The 19,081-nt window shown below is 48.0% G+C and overlaps 1 protein-coding gene across 3 annotated transcripts in view; it reads right to left on the minus strand.

The window, feature by feature from the left end:
- The window catches only part of CHAF1A (chromatin assembly factor 1 subunit A), a 221,829-nt gene that overhangs the window by 108,796 nt on the left and 93,952 nt on the right, over positions 1-19,081 (minus strand). For all 3 annotated transcript variants that reach the window (XM_075352508.1, XM_075352507.1, XM_075352506.1), the window contains exons 5-6: positions 16,718-16,778; positions 712-780 (exon numbers count right to left, since the gene is read on the minus strand). In XM_075352508.1, the coding sequence (XP_075208623.1) occupies positions 712-780; positions 16,718-16,778 (130 nt within the window). The remainder of the gene's footprint in view (positions 1-711; positions 781-16,717; positions 16,779-19,081) is intronic.

Genomic DNA, 19,081 nt, shown 5'->3' on the forward strand with positions numbered 1-19,081 from the left:
TCAAAAAATGTTTGTCCGTCAGAAAGACGACATCTACAGTAACATTGTATACGACGAAAAAACGGACAGCGACAAATACGTCACTTGGTAGAATAGACGTAGGATCAGTCTTCAGCCGTCAAATGACTGAATCTGGCGACGGATCAGTTTTTTTAAACTGAGCATTCTCAGATGGGGTGTAAACACTGTTGGGCTGAAAAAAACTGATGCGACGGATCCGTTGCATCAGTTTTTCCACAATCTAACGGATGCGTTGAGCCAACGGATTGTGACTGATGGCAAAAAACTAATGTGTGAAAGGGGCCTTATTTGAGTATCAAGCAGTGACAAATTAACCCATCTTTAATTCTCAAAAATAATTTCAATATCCCTTGAAAGTTTTAAAATTTGATGTGTGAATAGTTTTGTTGATGCTCACAAAAAAACAAAAAAAAACAAAATTGCTACAGAATGAAGAGTAGCATAGGGTTTTTTTTTTCTTTTGAGAGTGGCCACATGTTGGTATACAGACAAGTCTTGTTAGCTGCCACATGCAAGAGTAGACTTAGAACTAGGACAATTCACAGAATATCTAGCAGCTCCGAGAACCTTTTTACATGATAGAGCTGCTTGAAAGTAACAAGAGCCCACATTTTTCATAACCTTAAAAAGGAAGAGAAAAAAAAAAACAAAAAAAAAAACACAAAACAGACTATATTACAAATCTCTTACCTTTGGAGTTTGTGATGTTTTGGATTTCTGCAAAAACCTTGTTATCTCCGCTTTCTCGGCTTTCACGCGCTGGAAACAGAACAGGAGGTTTATTTAGGATTTAGAGCTTTTCAGACTTAAACAGCTGACTTTACACACCCAAATTGATAAAACAGAAAAGAGGAGACAAAATATACTTTTAAATTTGATTTCAGGAAGTGGAAAGGTTGAAGGGAATCAGCAGGCTTTTTCCATGTAATTTGAAGACAGTAGGAGCTAGACACTGACACAGTTCGATAATGTGTCGATTATTTCCCTGCTGTGCTGTTTATTCATAGTGAAGGTTTCATCACCTGATAAAATCACTGCCCTGCTACATAGTGGAACAACGCCCCCTCTGATTAGCAGCTCACTGTCTGTAGACTTTGTAGATACAGAGCCTGGGGTGGGCGGGGTAACTTTCCCAACTCTGCTGCTTGCTAAAATCAAAAAGAATTGCACACAGTAAACTAAGTGATACACTGCTGGTTCAGAGTCTCTCTGCCTAGGTCAAGCTGTTCCCAGAAGAGGTAGCAAAAACCTGCTGATGGTAGAATGTAGAAGAGGTTAATATTTCTTTATACTACTGGACAATTGGGGAAAAATAGTGAAGTGTCTCTGGCCATTTTGCAGCTGGGAACAACAGGTAGAGCGCCAATTCTGACAAGGAGGGTATGTTATAACTACTGTATAGCAGACTAATATTGCTATATAAGAATCACACCTTGCTCCACTGAACGGCCATCCATGCCTCTTGTCATAAAGAGTGTGAATAGAGTGGTGGTCAAACAGGTTCTGTTCACAAAGCTTTTGTGATCGATGCAGGTCTATGGATAGGCAAAAAATGTATTTAGTGGGAATGCACCTAGAAGGGGGTGCACCTAAGCACAGGAGCTAAAGCGGTAAGGGGCCCACTTCCCCATGCAAAGCTGCCAGCAGCTTCTGTCAAAGACCCAGAACGGGATGCATCGTGATGAGCTATTTGACTGCAATGGGCCAATATATTAGTTCTTGCACTAAGGCCTGCTTCTGACTGTGTCCTCCTCTGCCTCTTTGATAAAAGTAATGCTATCACAAATCAATTTTTAATTTAGAAAGGTTACCAGGGAATTGAGGCAATGTTTCTTATTTACTCGACACAAACTTTCATGCTTAGGTTTGCATGCAAGCAGAGCGCACAAGATATCCATACAACATAAAAAAAAAAAAAAAAAAAAAAAAAAAAAAAAGCACCACTCCATGGCTTAGCAGGAGGGGAGACAAATTCACAGTTATGTGAAGGGAAGATAGCAGGCGGCTAACAATTTGAGGAACAGTTGAGCTTCTTCCAGCCATACTGTACTCGCTCCCTTTCTACTTTGAGAGAAGCCAATCTCCAGACTCAGACTCTTTAGCAGGAATAATTTGCTGTGTCTTCGAGTCCAAAAATTACAAATCTTTGTGATATAACCACAGTATGAACCATTCCATGAGTTTAATGGTTGTCAAGGTTATGAGTAGAGAGAATATCCCCTAAGAAGCCTTTGTGCTTTAAGGGGGCTGTTCTCTCCTCAGAAAACCCTTTCTCAATCTGTAGATTTCCCTCTTAAAATGATGACACTACAAATCACTGACATCTGAAAGAAGAAAGCGCGGCTGCACTCGCTTCCTCTGGATATTTGATACATCTGAAGGCAGGGGTAAAGCGGCTGCTGATTGGCCGCAGGGATCGAGTGACAACATAACATGTAAGTGTCGACACCGTTGGAATGGCACCAGCAAAGAGTACAAGGGATACTATTTTAAAAGAAAGAAACTAAGATTGAGAATGGGTAGTGTGAGTAGTGAACAACTCCTTTAACACTAGAAGTCCCAGGAATTTCGAGCTCCATAGGGTTCCAATGGTAAAAATGTCAAATGACCCCTCTCTGGGACTTCTAGTGTTAAAACCCTTGAAAGAGCAAGGACATACTGGTACGTCCTTGGTCATGTTGGGGTAATCACCAACGGCTGCTGTGGTAAGCTGGTGGGGATTCCTGCACATGTATGCTGATTTGCACAACAGACATGTGTCTTACAGGCGCAGGTAGATCCGCGATCCACTCACAGCTGTTAATCCCTTAGATCGCGCTATGAAAAAAGAAGGGAATTTTGTTTACTTACCGTAAATTCCTTTTCTTCTAGCTCCTATTGGGAGACCCAGACAATTGGGTGTATAGCTTCTGCCTCCGGAGGCCACACAAAGTATTACACTTTAAAAGTGTAACCCCTCCCCTCTGCCTATACACCCTCCCGTGCATCACGGGCCCATCAGTTTTGGTGCCAAAGCAGGAAGGAGGAAAACTATATAAATTGGTCAAGGTAAATTCAATCCGAAGGATGTTCGGAGAACTGAAACCATGAACCAAAAGAACCCTTCAACATGAACAACAGCCCGAAGGGAACAGGGGCGGGTGCTGGGTCTCCCAATAGGAGCTAGAAGAAAAGGAATTTACGGTAAGTAAACAAAATTCCCTTCTTTGTCGCTCCATTGGGAGACCCAGACAATTGGGATGTCCAAAAGCAGTCCCTGGGTGGGTAAAAGAATACCTCGATAAAAAGAGCCGAAAAAACGGCCCTCTCTTACAGGTGAGCAACCGCCTCCTGAAGGACTCGCCTACCTAGGCTGGCATCTGCCACAGCATAGGCATGAACCTGATAGTGTTTCGTGAAAGTGTGCAGACTCGACCAGGTAGCTGCCTGGCACACCTGCTGAGCCGTAGCCTGGTGACGCAATGCCCAGGATGCCCCTGCGGCTCTGGTAGAATGGGCTTTCAGCTCTAAAGGAATCGGAAGCCCAGAAGAACGGTAGGCTTCAAGGATCAGTTCCTTGATCCACCGAGCCAAGGTTGACTTGGAAGCCTGCGACCCCTTACGCTGGCCAGTGACAAGGACAAAGAGTGCATCAGAACGGCGCGGGGGCGCAGTGTGCGAAAAGAAGAGCCGGAGTGCTCTCCCGAGATCTAACAAGTGCAATCCTTTTCACAATTGTGAACTGGATGAGAGCCAAAAGAAGGTAAGGAGATATCCTGATTGAGCAGAAAAGGGGGATACCACCTTAAGTAGGAATTCCGGGACCGGACGCAGAACCACCTCATCCTGGCGAAACACCAGGAAGGGGGCTTTGCATGACAGCGCTGCTAGCTCAGACACACTCAGAAGTGATGTGCCTGCCACTAGGAAGACCACCTTCTGCGAAAGGCGTGATAGAGATAACTGAGAACGCTAAGAGCCAGGACTCAATGGCCACCCAGTCAGGTTGAAGACCGCAGAATTCAGATGGAAAATGGCCCTTGAGACAGCAAGTCTGGTCGGTCCGGGAGTGCCCACGGTCGACTCACCGTGAGGTGCCACAGATCCAGGTATCACGACCTCCTCGGCCAGTCTGGAGCGACGAGGATGGCGCGGCGGCAGTCGGACCCGATCTTGAGTAACCCTCTGGGCAGCAGCGCCAGAGGAGGAAATACATAAGGCAGTCGAAATTGCGACCAGTCCTGAACTGATGCGTCCGCCGCCAGCGCTCTGTGCTAGTGGTTGATGTACGCGACCGCCGTGGCGTCGTCCGACTGTATCCGGATCTGCCTGCCGTCCAGCCACCACTGGAACGACTTTAGGGCTAGCTACACTGCCCTTATCTCCAGAACATTGATCTGAAGGGAGGACTCTGTCAGAGTCCAGGTTCCCTGAGCCCTGTGGTGGAGGAAGACCGCTGTCCACCCTGACAGACTCTCGTCCGTCGTGACCATAGCCCAGGATGGGAGCAGGAAGGATTTTTCTTTCGACCAATAAGTGGGAAGAAGCCACCACTGAGGAGAGGTTTTGTCTGCCAGTGAAAGAGACGTTCCTGTCTAGGGACGTCGACCTCCTGTCCCATTTGCGGAGAATGTGCCATTGGAGTGGACGCAGATGAAACTGCGCAAAGGGAACTGCCTCCATTGCTGCCACCATCTTCCCTAGGAAGCGCGTGAGGCGCCTCAAGGGGTGAGACTGGGCCCGAAGGAGAAAGTGCACCCCTGTCTGCAGCGAACGCTGTTTGTCCAGCGGTAGCTTCACTATCTCTGAGAGAGAATGAAACTCCAACCCGAGGTAAGTCAGTGATTGGGTCGGTGTCAATTTTTACTTTGGGAAATTGATGATCCACCCGAACCTCTGGAGAGTCTCCAGAGCAATGTTCAGGCTGTGTTGACATGCCACCCGGGAGGGTGCCTTGACTTAGGAGATCGTCTAAGTAAGGGATCACCGAGTGTCCCTGAGAGTGTAGGCCCATCGCCACTGATGCCATGACCTTGGTGAAGACCCGTGGGACTGTTGCCAGGCCGAAAGGCAGAGTCACGAGCTGAAAGTGTTCGACCCGGATGGCGAAACACAGGGAGCGTTGATGCTCTGGTGTAATCGGCACATGGAGATAAGCATCCCTGATGTCGATTGATGCTAGGAAGACTCCCTGGGACATCGAAGTGATGACTGAGCGGAGAGATTCCATCCGAAACCGTCTGGTTCTCACGTGTCTGTTGAGCAGAATGAGGCCCGGAACGGACCGGAATGATCCGTCCTTTTTTGGTACCCCGAACAAGTTGGAGTAAAGGCCGCGACCACGTTCTTGAAGCGGAACGGGGATCACAAATCCATCTGCAGAAATGAGTCGGAGGACGAGAGCTGAGCTCTATCCTGTAACCGTGAGACGGAATGTCTCTCACCCATCGGTTTTTCATCCAATTGCTCGCCAAACGGTCGCCAGAAAATGGCAAACCGGTTAAGAACTTCTTGGAAGCAGAGTCTGCCTTCCATTCGCGTAGCCACATGGCCCTGCGGACTGCCACCGAATTGGCGGATGCTACCGCTGTACGGCTCGCAGAGTCCAGGACGGCGTTCATGGCGTAGGACGAAAAAGCCGACGCCTGAGAAGTCAAAGACACAACCTGCGGGGTAGAGGTACGTGCGACCGCATTAGTCTCAGACAGACAAGCTGAGATAGCTTGGAGTGCCCACACGGCTGCGAAGGCCGGAGCAAAAGACGCGCCTATGGCTTCATAGATGGATTTCATCATGAGCTCGATTTGCCTGTCAGTGGCATCTTTGAGCGATGAACCATCTGCCACTAATACTACGGATCTAGCCGCCAGTCTGGAGACTGGAGGATCCACCTTGGGACACTGAGCCCAACCCTTAACTACGTCAGGGGGGAAAGGGTAACGTGTGTCATTAAGGCACTTAGTAAAGCGCTTGTCCGGAAATGCTCTGTGCTTCTGGACAGCATCTCTGAAGTTAGAGTGATCGAAAAACGCACTCCGGGTACGTTTGGGAAACCTAAACTGGTGTTTCTCCTACTGTGAAGCCGACTCCTCTATAGGTGGAGTTGGGGGAGAAGGACTAGCACCTGGTTGATGGACGTTATAAGGTCATTTACTATGGCGTCCCCTTCAGGTGTATCCAGATTGAGAGCAACGTCAGGATCAGAGCCCTGAGCTGCGACCTCCGCTTCATCCTCCAGACAGTCCTCATGCTGAGACCCCGAACCGCGTGATGAAGTCGGGGAAGGTTCCCAGCAAGCCCGCTTAGCCTGTCTGAGGCTGCGGTCCGTGTCGGAGTTCTCACCGTGGGATCTGGGTGCCACCCCAGGAGCCCTTTGCTGTACCGACCGAGAGGGGCCTGGGGGCGATGAACTCACCGTGCCCTGGCCCTGTGTTACCGGTCTGGACTGCCAAGCTTCTAGTATCTTAGCAGACCATCTGTCCATAGACAGAGCCATGGAATGTGAAGCGACTCAGAGTTTCTCAGTCAAAATTGTAAACTCTGTCCCTTCCATCTGTGCAGTGGAAACCGGCGGTACCACCTGAGCCGAGGGTCCCACCAGTGCCGGAGGCTCCGGCTGAGTGAGTGCCACAGGGGCCGAGCATTGTCACAATGAGGGTAGGTGGAACCTGCAGGTAACATAGCCGCACAAGAGGTACAGGTTGCAAAATAAGCCTGTGCCTTGGCACCCTTGCTTTCTGCGGACGACATGCTGTTGTCTCCTCTTAGAGATATAGCCAAAAGCAAATAATGCTGCTGAATAGAGAAAATGTATACTAATATATATATATATATATATATATCTATCCTTCGGCACCCAAGGGGGGCCAGCACCTGACAACTGGTGTGGCTTACCAACCGCCCCAAGCGGTGGTGTGTCCACCAGATTCCCTGCCTGGGACTCCCAGAGCTGCAGAGCTCATTCTGAAATCCTCCACCGGCAGAAGTGATTATAACAATGGCTGCCAACGTTCTGAGGGGAGGAGGGAGCCGTGGGAGTGCCTAATAAAGTGCGGGCATCTGGTGCCACACAGTGCTCAGTGAGGGGGGAGGAGGATACCAAAGCATGCTCCAGCCCTCACTGCCGACGTCCAGTCGGCCGTCCCGCTCTTACCCCTGACTGGCAGGCCCGGGAGTACATGGTAGTAGGCCGCAAAAGCCGGGGACTAAAGTTAAAAGCGCGGCCGGCCAACAGGCGCGGTCGGCGCGGTAGTCCCGGCTCACAAACCACATAGCAGCCGCTGCGGCGTCTGTAACACAGGCGCTGCATGCACCGTCCCTAAGGGGACACAGAGTACCTTATGGATGCAGGGCCCTGTCCCTGATGATATCCAGCCTCCTGTCCGTCAGATTCCCCCAGGGGCTGCGGAGGGAGCCCGGTCCCAGTGAACGGCGACCGGTTAGGATCCCACTTCTCCCAGAACTGCGGAGCTCGTTCTGAAATCCCCCACCGGCAGAAGTGATTATAACAATGGCTGCCAGCGTTCTGAGGGGAGGATGGAGCCGTGGGCGTGCCTAATAAAGTGCGGGAAACTGGTGCCCCACAGTGCTCAGTGAGGGGGGAGGAGGATACCAACGTATGCTCCAGCCCTCACTGCCGACGTCCAGTCGGCCGTCCCGCCCTTACCCCTGACTGGCAGGCCCGGGGGCGGGAGTATATGGTACTAGGCCGCAAAAGCCGGGGACTAAAGTTAAAAATGCGGCCGGCAAACAGGCGCGGTCGGCGCGGTAGTCCCGGTCTCACAAACCACACAGGAGCCGCTGCGGCGTCTGTAACACAGGCGCTGCATGCACCGTCCCTAAGGGGACACAGAGTACCTTATGGATGCAGGGCCCTGTCCCTGATGATATCCAGTCTCCTGTCCGTCAGATTCCCCCAGGGGCTGCGGATGGAGCTCGGTCCCAGTGAATGGTGACCGGTTAGGATCCCACTTCTCCCAGAGCCCCTAAGGGATGGGGAAGGAAAACGGCATGTGGGCTCCAGCCTCTGTACCCGCAATGGGTACCTCAACCTTAACAGCACCGCCGACTCAGTGGGGTGAGAAGGGAGCATGCCGGGGGCCCTGTGGGGGGCCCTCTTTTCTTCCATCCGATACAATCAGCAGCTGCTGCTGACTAAAATGTGGAGCTTGTGTGCATGTGTGCCTCCTTCAACACAAAGCATAAAACTGATGGGCCCGTGATGCACGGGAGGGTGTATAAGCAGAGGGGAGGGGTTACACTTTTTAAAGTGTAATACTTTGTGTGGCCTCCGGAGGTAGTAGCTATACACCCAATTGTCTGGGTCTCCCAATGGAGCGACAAAGAAATTAAAAAACAAAAATATATAGTTTAAATCAATACCCATTCGCCCCATTGAAAATAAAACCGTAAAAAAATACACATTTGGTATCGCCAGGTTCAGAAATGCCCGCTCTATCGACATAACATTAATCTGATGGGTACATGGCGTGGGGAGAATAAAAATTCCAATCACCAAAATTACTTTTTTTTTGTCTGCCACAAAAATTTTTAAAAATGCAATAATGGGTGATTAAAACATAACATCCACAGAAAAATGGTATAATTAATATCAGCTCAAGATGCAAAAAAAATGAGCTATCGCTGAGCCCCAAATACCGAAAAATGAGAACGCTATGGGTCTTGGAAAATGGCGACAAGAGCAGCACTTTTTTGGACAAACTTCAAATTTTTTTTTTATTTTTTACCCCCTTAGAAAGTAAAAAGTATACATATTTAGAATCTACGAACTCCTACCGACGTGAGGCATCATACGGACATGTTATTTTTCCAATATAGTGAACACTGAATAAAATATTGCAAAAAGAATCACGCTATTGCACTTTTTTTTGCAATTTCCCCGCACATGGATTTTTTTTTTTAGTTTTTTACAGTTTTACAGTACACTATGTAGCAAAACTAATGATTTCTTTCATAAGTACAACTCGTCCTGCAAAAAAACAAGCCCTCATATGGCAAAATTGACAAAAAAAAAAAAAGAAGAAGTTAGGGCTCATGGTAGAATGGGAGCAAAAAAACAAAAAAAAAATAAAAAGCAAAAAAAAAAACAAACAATTGAGGTAGGCAGATCTAGCAATAAAATTCTGAACTAAGCTAGGGAAAAGAATATTGCATAATAGATCTAAAACCAGCAACTTGATTGAAACTTGTATTGCCAGAAATGTGTGAAAAAAAATATAAAAAAAAAATTGGAGTTCTTTTGTTATTTATCAAAACCTGTAACTATTTTTCTATCAATAGAATTGTGCAAGAGCTTGATATGTGTACACAGGATATTTTCATCTTTTTATTGCATTGAGTTCTTTGGCAGAGGAAAAGCAACTAAGTTAATGTCAATTCTGTTTAAAGGAATTTTTTTTTATGCAGCGGTTAACTTAAGAGTTAAGTAATTATTTTGATAGATTGGCCTTATGGACACGGCAACATCAAATAGGTTTATTTATATTTCTTTTTAAAGGGTTAGGTTTCAGGGGCGTGGCCAGCAGGCAGCATGAGCGGTCGCATCTGAGAGCAGCTCCGCAGTCCAACGCTGATAAATACTATTAATCCTGCCGAAATTGGTGCCTAAATACACCTCCGGATTACCTGTGGTGCGGTGAGCATTCTGATCGGTACCATGAGCAGAGGTCGCAGCGCAGCGGCGGCTGAAAAGCTGAGGAAGTTTGCTCGGGACTCCCAGCAAGATGGCGCCGGCAAACAGGCAGAGCGGGAAACCAGTGAGGCGGAGGAGGAGGAGAGCATGGAGGACGGATCCAAGGAACCGCAGGAGCTAACCTTGCAGCAAGTTACTTCGCAGTTACTTGCGGCGATCCAGGATTCAAAAGTGTCGCTGACAGGCAAAATCGAGGAGGTTAAGATTGATGTGGGACTCCTCCGGCTGGACCTGCAAAATCTGAGAGAGCGGGTAAAGGAGACGGAGCAGCGGATCTCCACGCTGGAAGACGACGCAAGAGCGACGCCGGGCAGATTTTCCTCTTTGGAGAGCGCGGCAAATAACTGGGCGCAAAGGGCTGACGATCTGGAAAACCGCCTGCGTCGCAATAATTTAAGAATTCTGGGGATGCCGGAGAGGGCAGAAGGGAGTGACCCATGTAAGTTCATGGAAACATGGCTCTCTGAAACTTTCCCTGATGCGACGCTGTCAGCGGCATTCGCTATAGAAAGAGCCCACCGGGTACCGGCCAGACCTCCTCCCCCGGGAGCGCTGCCTAGACCTCTCCTGGCCCGACTGTTGAGCAGCAGGGATAGAGATGCGATCCTTGGTGCGGCGCGACGCAAAGGCCCGATCCTACATAATAATGCTCCCATACTGATTTTTCCTGACTTCTCTGCGTCTCTCCAGAAAACGAGAGCCTCCTTCATTCAGGTGAAAAAACGCCTTAGAGATTACCATATTGCTTATTCCATGATCTTCCCGGCTCGTCTCAGAGTGGTTCATCAAGATCGATCCTTGTTCTTTACATCTCCTGTGGAGGCGGATGACTGGATCAATACACTGAAGAGGAAGCGCTGATGCGTTACAGCCATGAGCGACGCCGAGAGGATCGCTGTTGTGATGGCATCGTGGTTCTGATTGTTTATTTCATCTCCTTTGGATTGAGGTCGGTGATACGATTCCTTTTCCTGGGACGTCTGAAATCGCTGTTGCGATAGTTTTAGGATCATCCTATGCAGATATTCGGCGTCCCTCGATATTGAAGGCGCGATATATTTTTGTTCCTCCATCCCTCCTACCATGCGAGTGGAGCGATGTTCGGGATCGCAGTTGCGTCTGCGTCCTGCTCCTTTGGTTCCAGTTTGTGGAGAAATTGACGATTCCATCAGGATGTGCTGGTGCGCTTGCGTCCCCCGGAAGCATGTGAGTTACTGGATGTGTTTATTATTGGCCTTCCATTGTGCCGGTTTCCAGGTTGGCCCCCCCCTCATGGCTGGGCAGCTGGAGGTGGTGCCTCTGAGTGGGTTGGGACCTGAGCTCACTGCGATTATTACTAAGCCCTGTTTGAGTTCTGGAATACTCGTCGCTGGTGGGACCGGATTGAACTGTCTTCAGGCGGGACATGTGCCAGAACGCTGCTGCGGCGCCGTGACCACTGTCATGCGATCTTGAATTATCCTGCATCTTGCGATCCAAAAGGGGACTTTACTCCGGGTTTGCAGTATTTAGCAACGCACTTCAGTTCAGGATGCTGAATTCTGTCTTTAGAGCTATACTAAGGTTTTTTTTTTGGGGTCACCATACATGATAGTCACTTATAATTTGAGATTGCCTGCAAATTCTCCTTCCATTTCCTTTACATTCCTCTCTCTTCTTCCCCCCTCTCAGTCTCAATTACTTGTTTAATCCCTCAGCCCCTTTATCTCATCCTCATACCCATCTCTGCTATTCTATTCCTATCTACCTCTAAGTCTTCTTTGCTATTTTCTCCAATTTCCCTCCTCAACCTCCCTCTCTCTTCTTCAGTTTCCACCCAGTATGCCCTCCGTTACCTCTCTTCTTCTTATATTTCTATATTCCCTCCTCCTCACACTCTTCTTCCGCCCATCTTAATTTCTTTCCTCTTTCTTCTCTTCCCTTACCCCTTTCTCTCTTCCTTACCCCCCCCTTTTTTTTTTTTTTTCTTCTCTCTCTTTACTACTCTCCTTTCTCTTCTCTCTTCTCTTCCTCTCTTCCCATATTTCTATGCCTACTCACTCTGGGTTCTCTTACCTACGTACGATTACAGGTTATGTTGCAGGATAACTCAATACGTTGGACTGCAGGAGAAGCTTAAGTCCTTGTTTGAGGACACCCCCGTACCAAGTACACCATCTTGCCACGTTGGTTCACCCTGGTCGTTACTAGGGACACCCTCTCCTGGTCACACTACTGGATCAGTTCTTTTGGCTGTGTGTTTGCAACCGATAGTTTGTATTTAAGGGTACGTTTGCCCAAGTTCTACTGTGGGTTAAGTTTTTGACATTTCCCTATTAATTCAGTACGAGATACATTTCAATGGCTTTAAGCTTGATGACATGGAATGTTAGGGGGCTGGGCACATCCAGGAAACGGGCGGCAGTATTTGCACATATCAAAAAATCCAAAGCTCAGATTGTATGTTTACAAGAGACCCATTTGTTGTTGGATACCACGAGAGTGCTCCAGAAGCCTTGGGTTCAATGGTCAGCTCACTCTGTTCATTCCTCATATTCGAGGGGAGTATCGGTACTAGTCCATAAAGCATTGCGGTGGGACCCGGGTAAGATTATAAAGGATAATGATGGGAGGTATGTGTTTATCCAGGCTCACATCGATGGGATCATGATAGTGATCTTGGCCATATACATCCCCCCTGCGATGGGAATCTCAATTTTGTATGAAGCGGCTAAGTTTGCCTCACAATTCCCACAAGCCTTGGTGCTCTGCATGGGGGACTTCAATTTGATTAGTAACACAGGGCTGGATAGATTCAACACCCGACGGGTCCCGATCTCCCCCACGATGCAAACTAGACTGAGTGCATTCCTACAGGAGGTGGGGTGGTGTGACATGTGGCGGTTTTTTAACCCAGTACTGAGAGAATACACATGTTATACCCCAGGGAAAAACTCATTGTCTAGAATTGATTACATCTGTGGAAATGAAAGAGTCTGTGCCCATATACAATCGGTGTGTCATCTACCCAGATCAGTATCAGACCACTCTCCGGTATTTGTCAGCATTACGTGGGAGGGTTGTAAGTCTCGTAAAGTGTCACGGAAGATTAACCCTTGGTGGCTGTCACTCTTTGGTACCAATGATAGGATTCCTGATCAGCTCAGGGCATACACCGAGACGAACTCCGTGGAAGAGAATCACTCGGCCTACTGGGACGCGCTTAAGGCGTATTTGAGGGGATGCTGTCACTCTTCTATCTCTTATGTCAAGAAACAGGCGGCCAGAGAGGAGGAGGAATTGGCCACTCAAAATAGAATGCTTGAACATAGATTTACCTCAGACCCTTCTGAAGGAAACAGATTCCAGTGGCTACAGGCTGGGAGGAAATATCTTTTGTTCCTGCAGGATAAGGCTAAGAGGCATGTCTTCTTCATGAACCAGAGATATTTTGAGCAAGGGAACCAATCTAGTAGTTTACTAGCGTTCCTGGTGCGCCAATCCACTAGCTCACCTGCGGTCCTTAAGATCAGAGACTCCGGTGGCGAATCAATCACCTCCGTCACTGGCATCCTGAAGGTGTTTCTGGACTTCTATAGGAACCTATATGAGTCCAGGCTGGCTGTGTCAAGGGAGGAGATCACTGAATACTTGCGGGATCTGGAGCTTCCCAGATTGACTTTGGCCCAGAGGTCGGCCTTGGATGAGCCCATTAGCATGGAAGAGATGGTGGAGGCGATGGGAGCCCTCAATAGGGGTAAGGCGTCTGGCCCAGACGGACTCCCGATTGAGATATTCGACAAGTATAGGGGGGAGCTGATTCCAGCTCTTCTGGAGACGGCTGAGGCTTCGTTCCGCAGGGGACGGTTGCCTGATTCCTTCTATGAGGCAACCATCGTGCTACTATTGAAACCAGATAAGGATCCACTGGATTGTGGCTCATACAGACCGATCTCTCTGTTGAACTCTGATTACAAAATTCTTACCAAAATTCTAGCAACTAGACTCAATAAAGTGATCTCCTCCATAATACATGAGGATCAGTCTGGATTCATTCCGGGTAGAAGTACCTCGGATAATCTGAGGAGGGCACAGGTGATTCTACAGATGGGCACCAAGTTAGAGGAGGATTGGGCTTTGGTCTCCTTGGATGCGGCCAAGGCCTTTGACTCTATAGAATGGCCATACCTGCTGGAGGTACTGCGGGCATTTGGTTTCGGCAACGATTTTATTAGATGGATTGAGATTATTTATAAAGCCCCAACGGCTAACATTCAGGTGGGAGGCGGAGTATCGGAAACCTTCCATTTGGGGAGGGGAACTAGGCAGGGATGTCCTCTATCCCCTCTTCTGTTCGCCCTCGCCATGGAACCGTTGGCAGTGCGCATTCGGACGGACCCAATCTACCGGGGAGTGAGACACCGTAAGGGAGATGAACGTTTGTCTCTGTATGCAGACGACCTGTTATTGTTTGCTTCTGATCCGGATTCCTCCATTCCTAGAGCCGTAGAGTTAATCGACCGATTCGGGGAGTTCTCGGGCCTGTCAATAAATTGGTCAAAATCGTACCTTCTCTTCCTATCCCGGGACAGGGAGGAAATGATGAATACCCACATCTGTAGAGTTCCAGTGGTGGATCATTTTAAATACCTGGGGATTATATTGACGGGAAACCCTTCGGAGATGATAGCAAGAAACATTGCCCCCTTATTATCACACCTCGGGGAGAAATTTAATAGATGGAGCCAACTCCCGCTCTCAGTGGCGGGAAGGATTAATCTCCTTAAAATGATAGTGCAACCAAAGTGTCTTTACATAACCCAACATGTATTCGTACAGATTCCCCGCTCTTTCTTTCGGTCCCTGGAATCTTTGATGATCACCTTTGTCTGGGGTCCTTCCAGATCAAGGGTCCAGTTGGCCAAATTGCAGAGACCCAAGGACATGGGGGGTATGGCCCTTCCTGATCTGTACTTATACTATTTGGCCGGACAATTGAAATATTTGGGACATTGGACACTTCCTGGGGTGAGGGGTTCTCCGGAGGGTCTTCTGGCAGAGTTCACAGGTATGGATCTCCTATGGCCATTGTTGACGGACCACAAGAGGGCTCCTGAGGGTCGTGTCCTCCCAATACACAAACTGGGGGCCAGGGTCTGGAGGGAGGCTAAAACCATTTTTGGTTTCCATGATATGCCAACTGAGATACCAATATGGAATAACCTGGACCTTCCACACTTTTGTGGGCTGCCGGGGTTTGGCGAATGGAGGAATCGAGGAATAGTCTCCTTGGGATCACTGGTCCGGGATGGTGATCTCCGCCCCTTTGCGCAGCTGCGTGCAGAATTTGACTTGCCGGAATCTCATGGGTTTCAGTATCTCCAGATTAGGCACGCCTTTCGGGCTCAGTTCTCTGGTCGTGGGATTAGATTCTCTTCCTTTCCAGTCATTGGAATTATCAGGTCACAGGGCCCTGGAGGCCTCATTTCCAAACTGTATTCCTCCCTTATCCGGGCCAAGGCCATGAACAGTCCTCTTTCTGTCCGGGAGAGGTGGAGTGTCAGGATCCCTGAAATTGATGATGTAGTGTGGGACGACATTGTCGAATCCCACACGCTAGTCTCTCCTGCAGTCAATAATAGACTGATTCAGCTATACATAATACACCAAAGTTATATGACTCCTCAAAGATTGAACAAGATGAAAAAGGTGAATAATCTGGTGGGGGTGGGTTGTCCAAGATGCGGGAGAGACGGTGCTGATTTCTGGCACATGATATGGGATTGCCGGGTCATTCTCTCCTATTGGAGCGAGGTTGTAACGACTCTATCCACCATACTTCAGAAAGGAGTTGCTCTGTGCCCAATTCTGTGTCTGTTTGGGGTGGTGGACGTACGCTCCTGGTCCCAAAATGAAAATTTACTAATAAAAAAGGTATTATTTTTGGCCCGGAAGGGCATTATACTAAACTGGATGGGCATCCACCCGCCAACTAGAGCCTCATGGATTGCGTTGGTAAATGCTATAATTCCGTCAGAACACTGTTTATAAGATAAGGGGATCATTAAATAAATTTGACAAAATATGGGGTAGATGGATGGGCTCGCCCTTGACCGGTGGATCGCCCGGCTCCCTAGCTGATAGCCTACAGTCGGTACTGGCGTGATAGTAACTAATGGTATTCTGATGGGTGGAAAGGAGAAATACGTGGTTTATGATATAATGTATTGGGGATATTACGAGACCTCTGTAATCTGGGTTGCGCTTCTCTTATTGAGGTGGGCTTTTCGCCCCAGAATGGATATGTTTCATGAACTGACACCTCTGCAATGATTAATGTGCTAAGGCCAGATTGAATGTAATAGTTGTGGATTTAATTGATGTTGCTTTATTACTATGCTTATCAAACAGTATACGTGTATACTTGTAAAGTACAAATTGCTGACTTATCCTATAATGTAATGTCTTACTTAACCTTCAATAAAACGTTTAAAAAAAAAAAAAAAGGGTTAGGTTTCAAATTATAATATTTTTAAAACTTTTTGAGCCTGTGATCCTATTCCTATGGATGCGATAAAAGTTGCCCAACTGCTCTCCCTCATTGACTAACATTGGTCAGAGTGCAATGCGAGATTTTCTCGCATTGCACTCGTCCAATTTTTACGCTTGTGTGAGTGTGCCCTAAAAGGTGAGCACAGCCTTACTTACTCCCTGGAACAGTGATTGACAGCCGGCTCTGCATCATGTGTCTGCATGCGCCACAGAGAAATTACATTGTGTTTTCAGTGTAGTGAAATAGCTCCCTGCACTGTCTCAATGACTGAAGGTGAGATGCTGCAGGGAGAATAAAACTTCACTTTTCTGTATGTAGCCGCTAATCCAGTTAGACAGTCCAATATGTTTTACGGTTTTAAATTTCCCTGTATATTAACCCATTATCTGCAGGTGACTAGTTCAGTTTAAAGTAGAAATACATACATAACATTGGCAAAAATATGACGTTTGCAAATGGATTATCAACATTACCTTTTCTTCTATCTTTATTCGCTTTTCTTCCTCCTTTTTACGTTTTTCTTCTTGTTTGGCTCTAAAAAAAAAAAAAAAATTACAAGATGGAAAGATTATATGGCACTGTGGAGCAAAGAACAAAGGTTTATTTTCAACCCATGACTTACTGTATGACATGAACTGCCTTAGGCTAAGTTCACACGCTGCGTTTTTTTGACGCCGTTTGTGCGTTTGTGGCAAAAGACACACAAAAACGCACCCGAGGAAAAAGAACACTGCAAAACGTGTGCGTTTTTGCTCAACTGTTTTTATGCTTTTTTTCCGTGAACAATGTCATTAAAGGGAACCTGTCAGCAGAAATTTAGCTTGAAACCTAAACGTTTCCCCCTCTGCAGCTCCTGGGCTGCATTCTAGTAAGGTTTCTATACTTTTTGTGGCCCCTTTTAAACCAAATTAAATACTTGTACCTTTTGGTATGAAAATCTTGTAAATCGCCCATGGGGGCGGGCTCTCTGGTGTCCGTTGCTGTCCCTTCTGCACATTACCGCCGTCCCCCCACGCTCCATTTCGTACATCAGGACGCCGCCCACTGCGCCCGAGGTGCCGCGCACGCCAGGACTGCTGGTGACTTAGTCGCAGGCACGAGTTATGGGCGGCGCTGTGATTGCATCGCAAGTGCCCGCCCATAATCTCGTGGACGCGCTGTCCCCACTGCCTCCAGCGTTCTGCGCAAGCGCACGCTGGCCAGATGACCTGACGTCACCTCCTTCCCATCTTACCCTGCAGCAGGGCAAGATGGGAAAGATGGGAAAGAGGTGACATCGGGTCATCTGGCCAGCGAGCGCTTGCGCAGAACGCTGGAGGAAGAGGGGAAAGTGCGGTCACGAGGTTATGGGCGGCACTTGCTGAGGACAATCACAGCGCCGCCCATAACCTCGTGCCTGCGCAAAACGTCACCAGCGGTCACACGTGCACACACTGCACAGTCCCACAGCGCATGTGCGGGACCTCGGACGCCCAGGGGGGACGTCCTGAGGTATGAAATTCAGCGTTGGGGCGGCGTAAATCGGCAGGAGGACAGTAACAGACACCAGGCAGCCCGCCCCCATGGCGATTTACAAAATTTGCATAGCAAAAGGTACAAGTTTATAAAGTATTTAATTTGGTTTAAAAGGGGCCACAAAAAGTATTAGAAACCTTGCTAGAATGCAGCCCAGGAGCTGCAGAGGGGGAAACTTTTAGGTTTCAAGCTAAATTTCTGATGACAGGTTCCCTTTAAAGATTGTTAAAAAAAAAAAAAAAAAAAGTGATGTCATTTTCTTCTTCAATATGTTCTTCATTCTCCACTAGTGTATGCAGATCAGACAGCTGCAGAACTACAAGGCTCAGCATGCTCCACCCAGGACTGTATGCTGGAGGGAGAGGCAGGGGGAGCAGAACTATAGGGCTCAGCATACTCCATCCAATAGTGTATGCAGGAGATCAGACAGCAGCTGCAGAACTGCAAGGCTCAGCATCCTCCATCCAGGACTGTATGCAGGAGTTTTTTGCCCCCCAAAAAAATGACGTGGGCTTCGCCCAATTTTTCAGTCCAACCATGTACAACTAGGCAGCTGGGGATTGGAATCCGCAGTACAGCCCAAGCTTTCTGGGCACCCCCGCTGCGAATTGCAGTCCGCAGCCACCCCAGAAAATGGCGCTTTCATAGAAGCGCCATCTTCTGGCGCTGTATCCAACTCTTCCAGCAGTCCTGATGCCGGGTGGCTCGCTGGGTAATGATGGGGTTAGGACTAGCTATATATTATCAGCTGGCCCTAAGCCCGAAATTCATGGTATCACGCCAATATTAGACATGGCCACCATGAACTTCTAGTAAAGATAAAAAAAAAAAAAATGACATTTTTGTGTACTCACTGTAAAATGTCTTCCTTGGAGCCTTTCATTGGGGGACACAGACAGTGGGTATTATGATGTCTCCAGGGAGACATCACACTAGATTTGCAAAAGTGTTACCTCCTCCCCCCACAGCATATACCCTAGCTAGGCAGGAAACTAGCTCAGTTTGGTGTAAAAGCAGTAGGAGAAGGACAACCAAAACCACAAGGGTGGGAGCTGTGTCCCCCAATGAAAGGCTCCAAGGAAGACATTTTACGGTGAGTACACAAAAATGTCATTTCCTTTCTCGCCTTTTCATTGGGGAACACAGACAGTGGGACGTTCCAAAACCCTGGGTGGGAACTGAACTATTAACAGTGTATAACATCAGACTAAGAGCAGACTAACCACTGCAACTGCAGTGAACACATATCAAAACACTGTCAAAGAACCGAGCAGTGGCCACTTATAAATGGGCCACTGCCGCCTGAAAGACTTGTCTTCCAA

Source organism: Anomaloglossus baeobatrachus, chromosome 1 (assembly GCF_048569485.1).
Source record: "Anomaloglossus baeobatrachus isolate aAnoBae1 chromosome 1, aAnoBae1.hap1, whole genome shotgun sequence".
Classification (NCBI taxonomy): Eukaryota; Metazoa; Chordata; class Amphibia; order Anura; family Aromobatidae; genus Anomaloglossus; species Anomaloglossus baeobatrachus.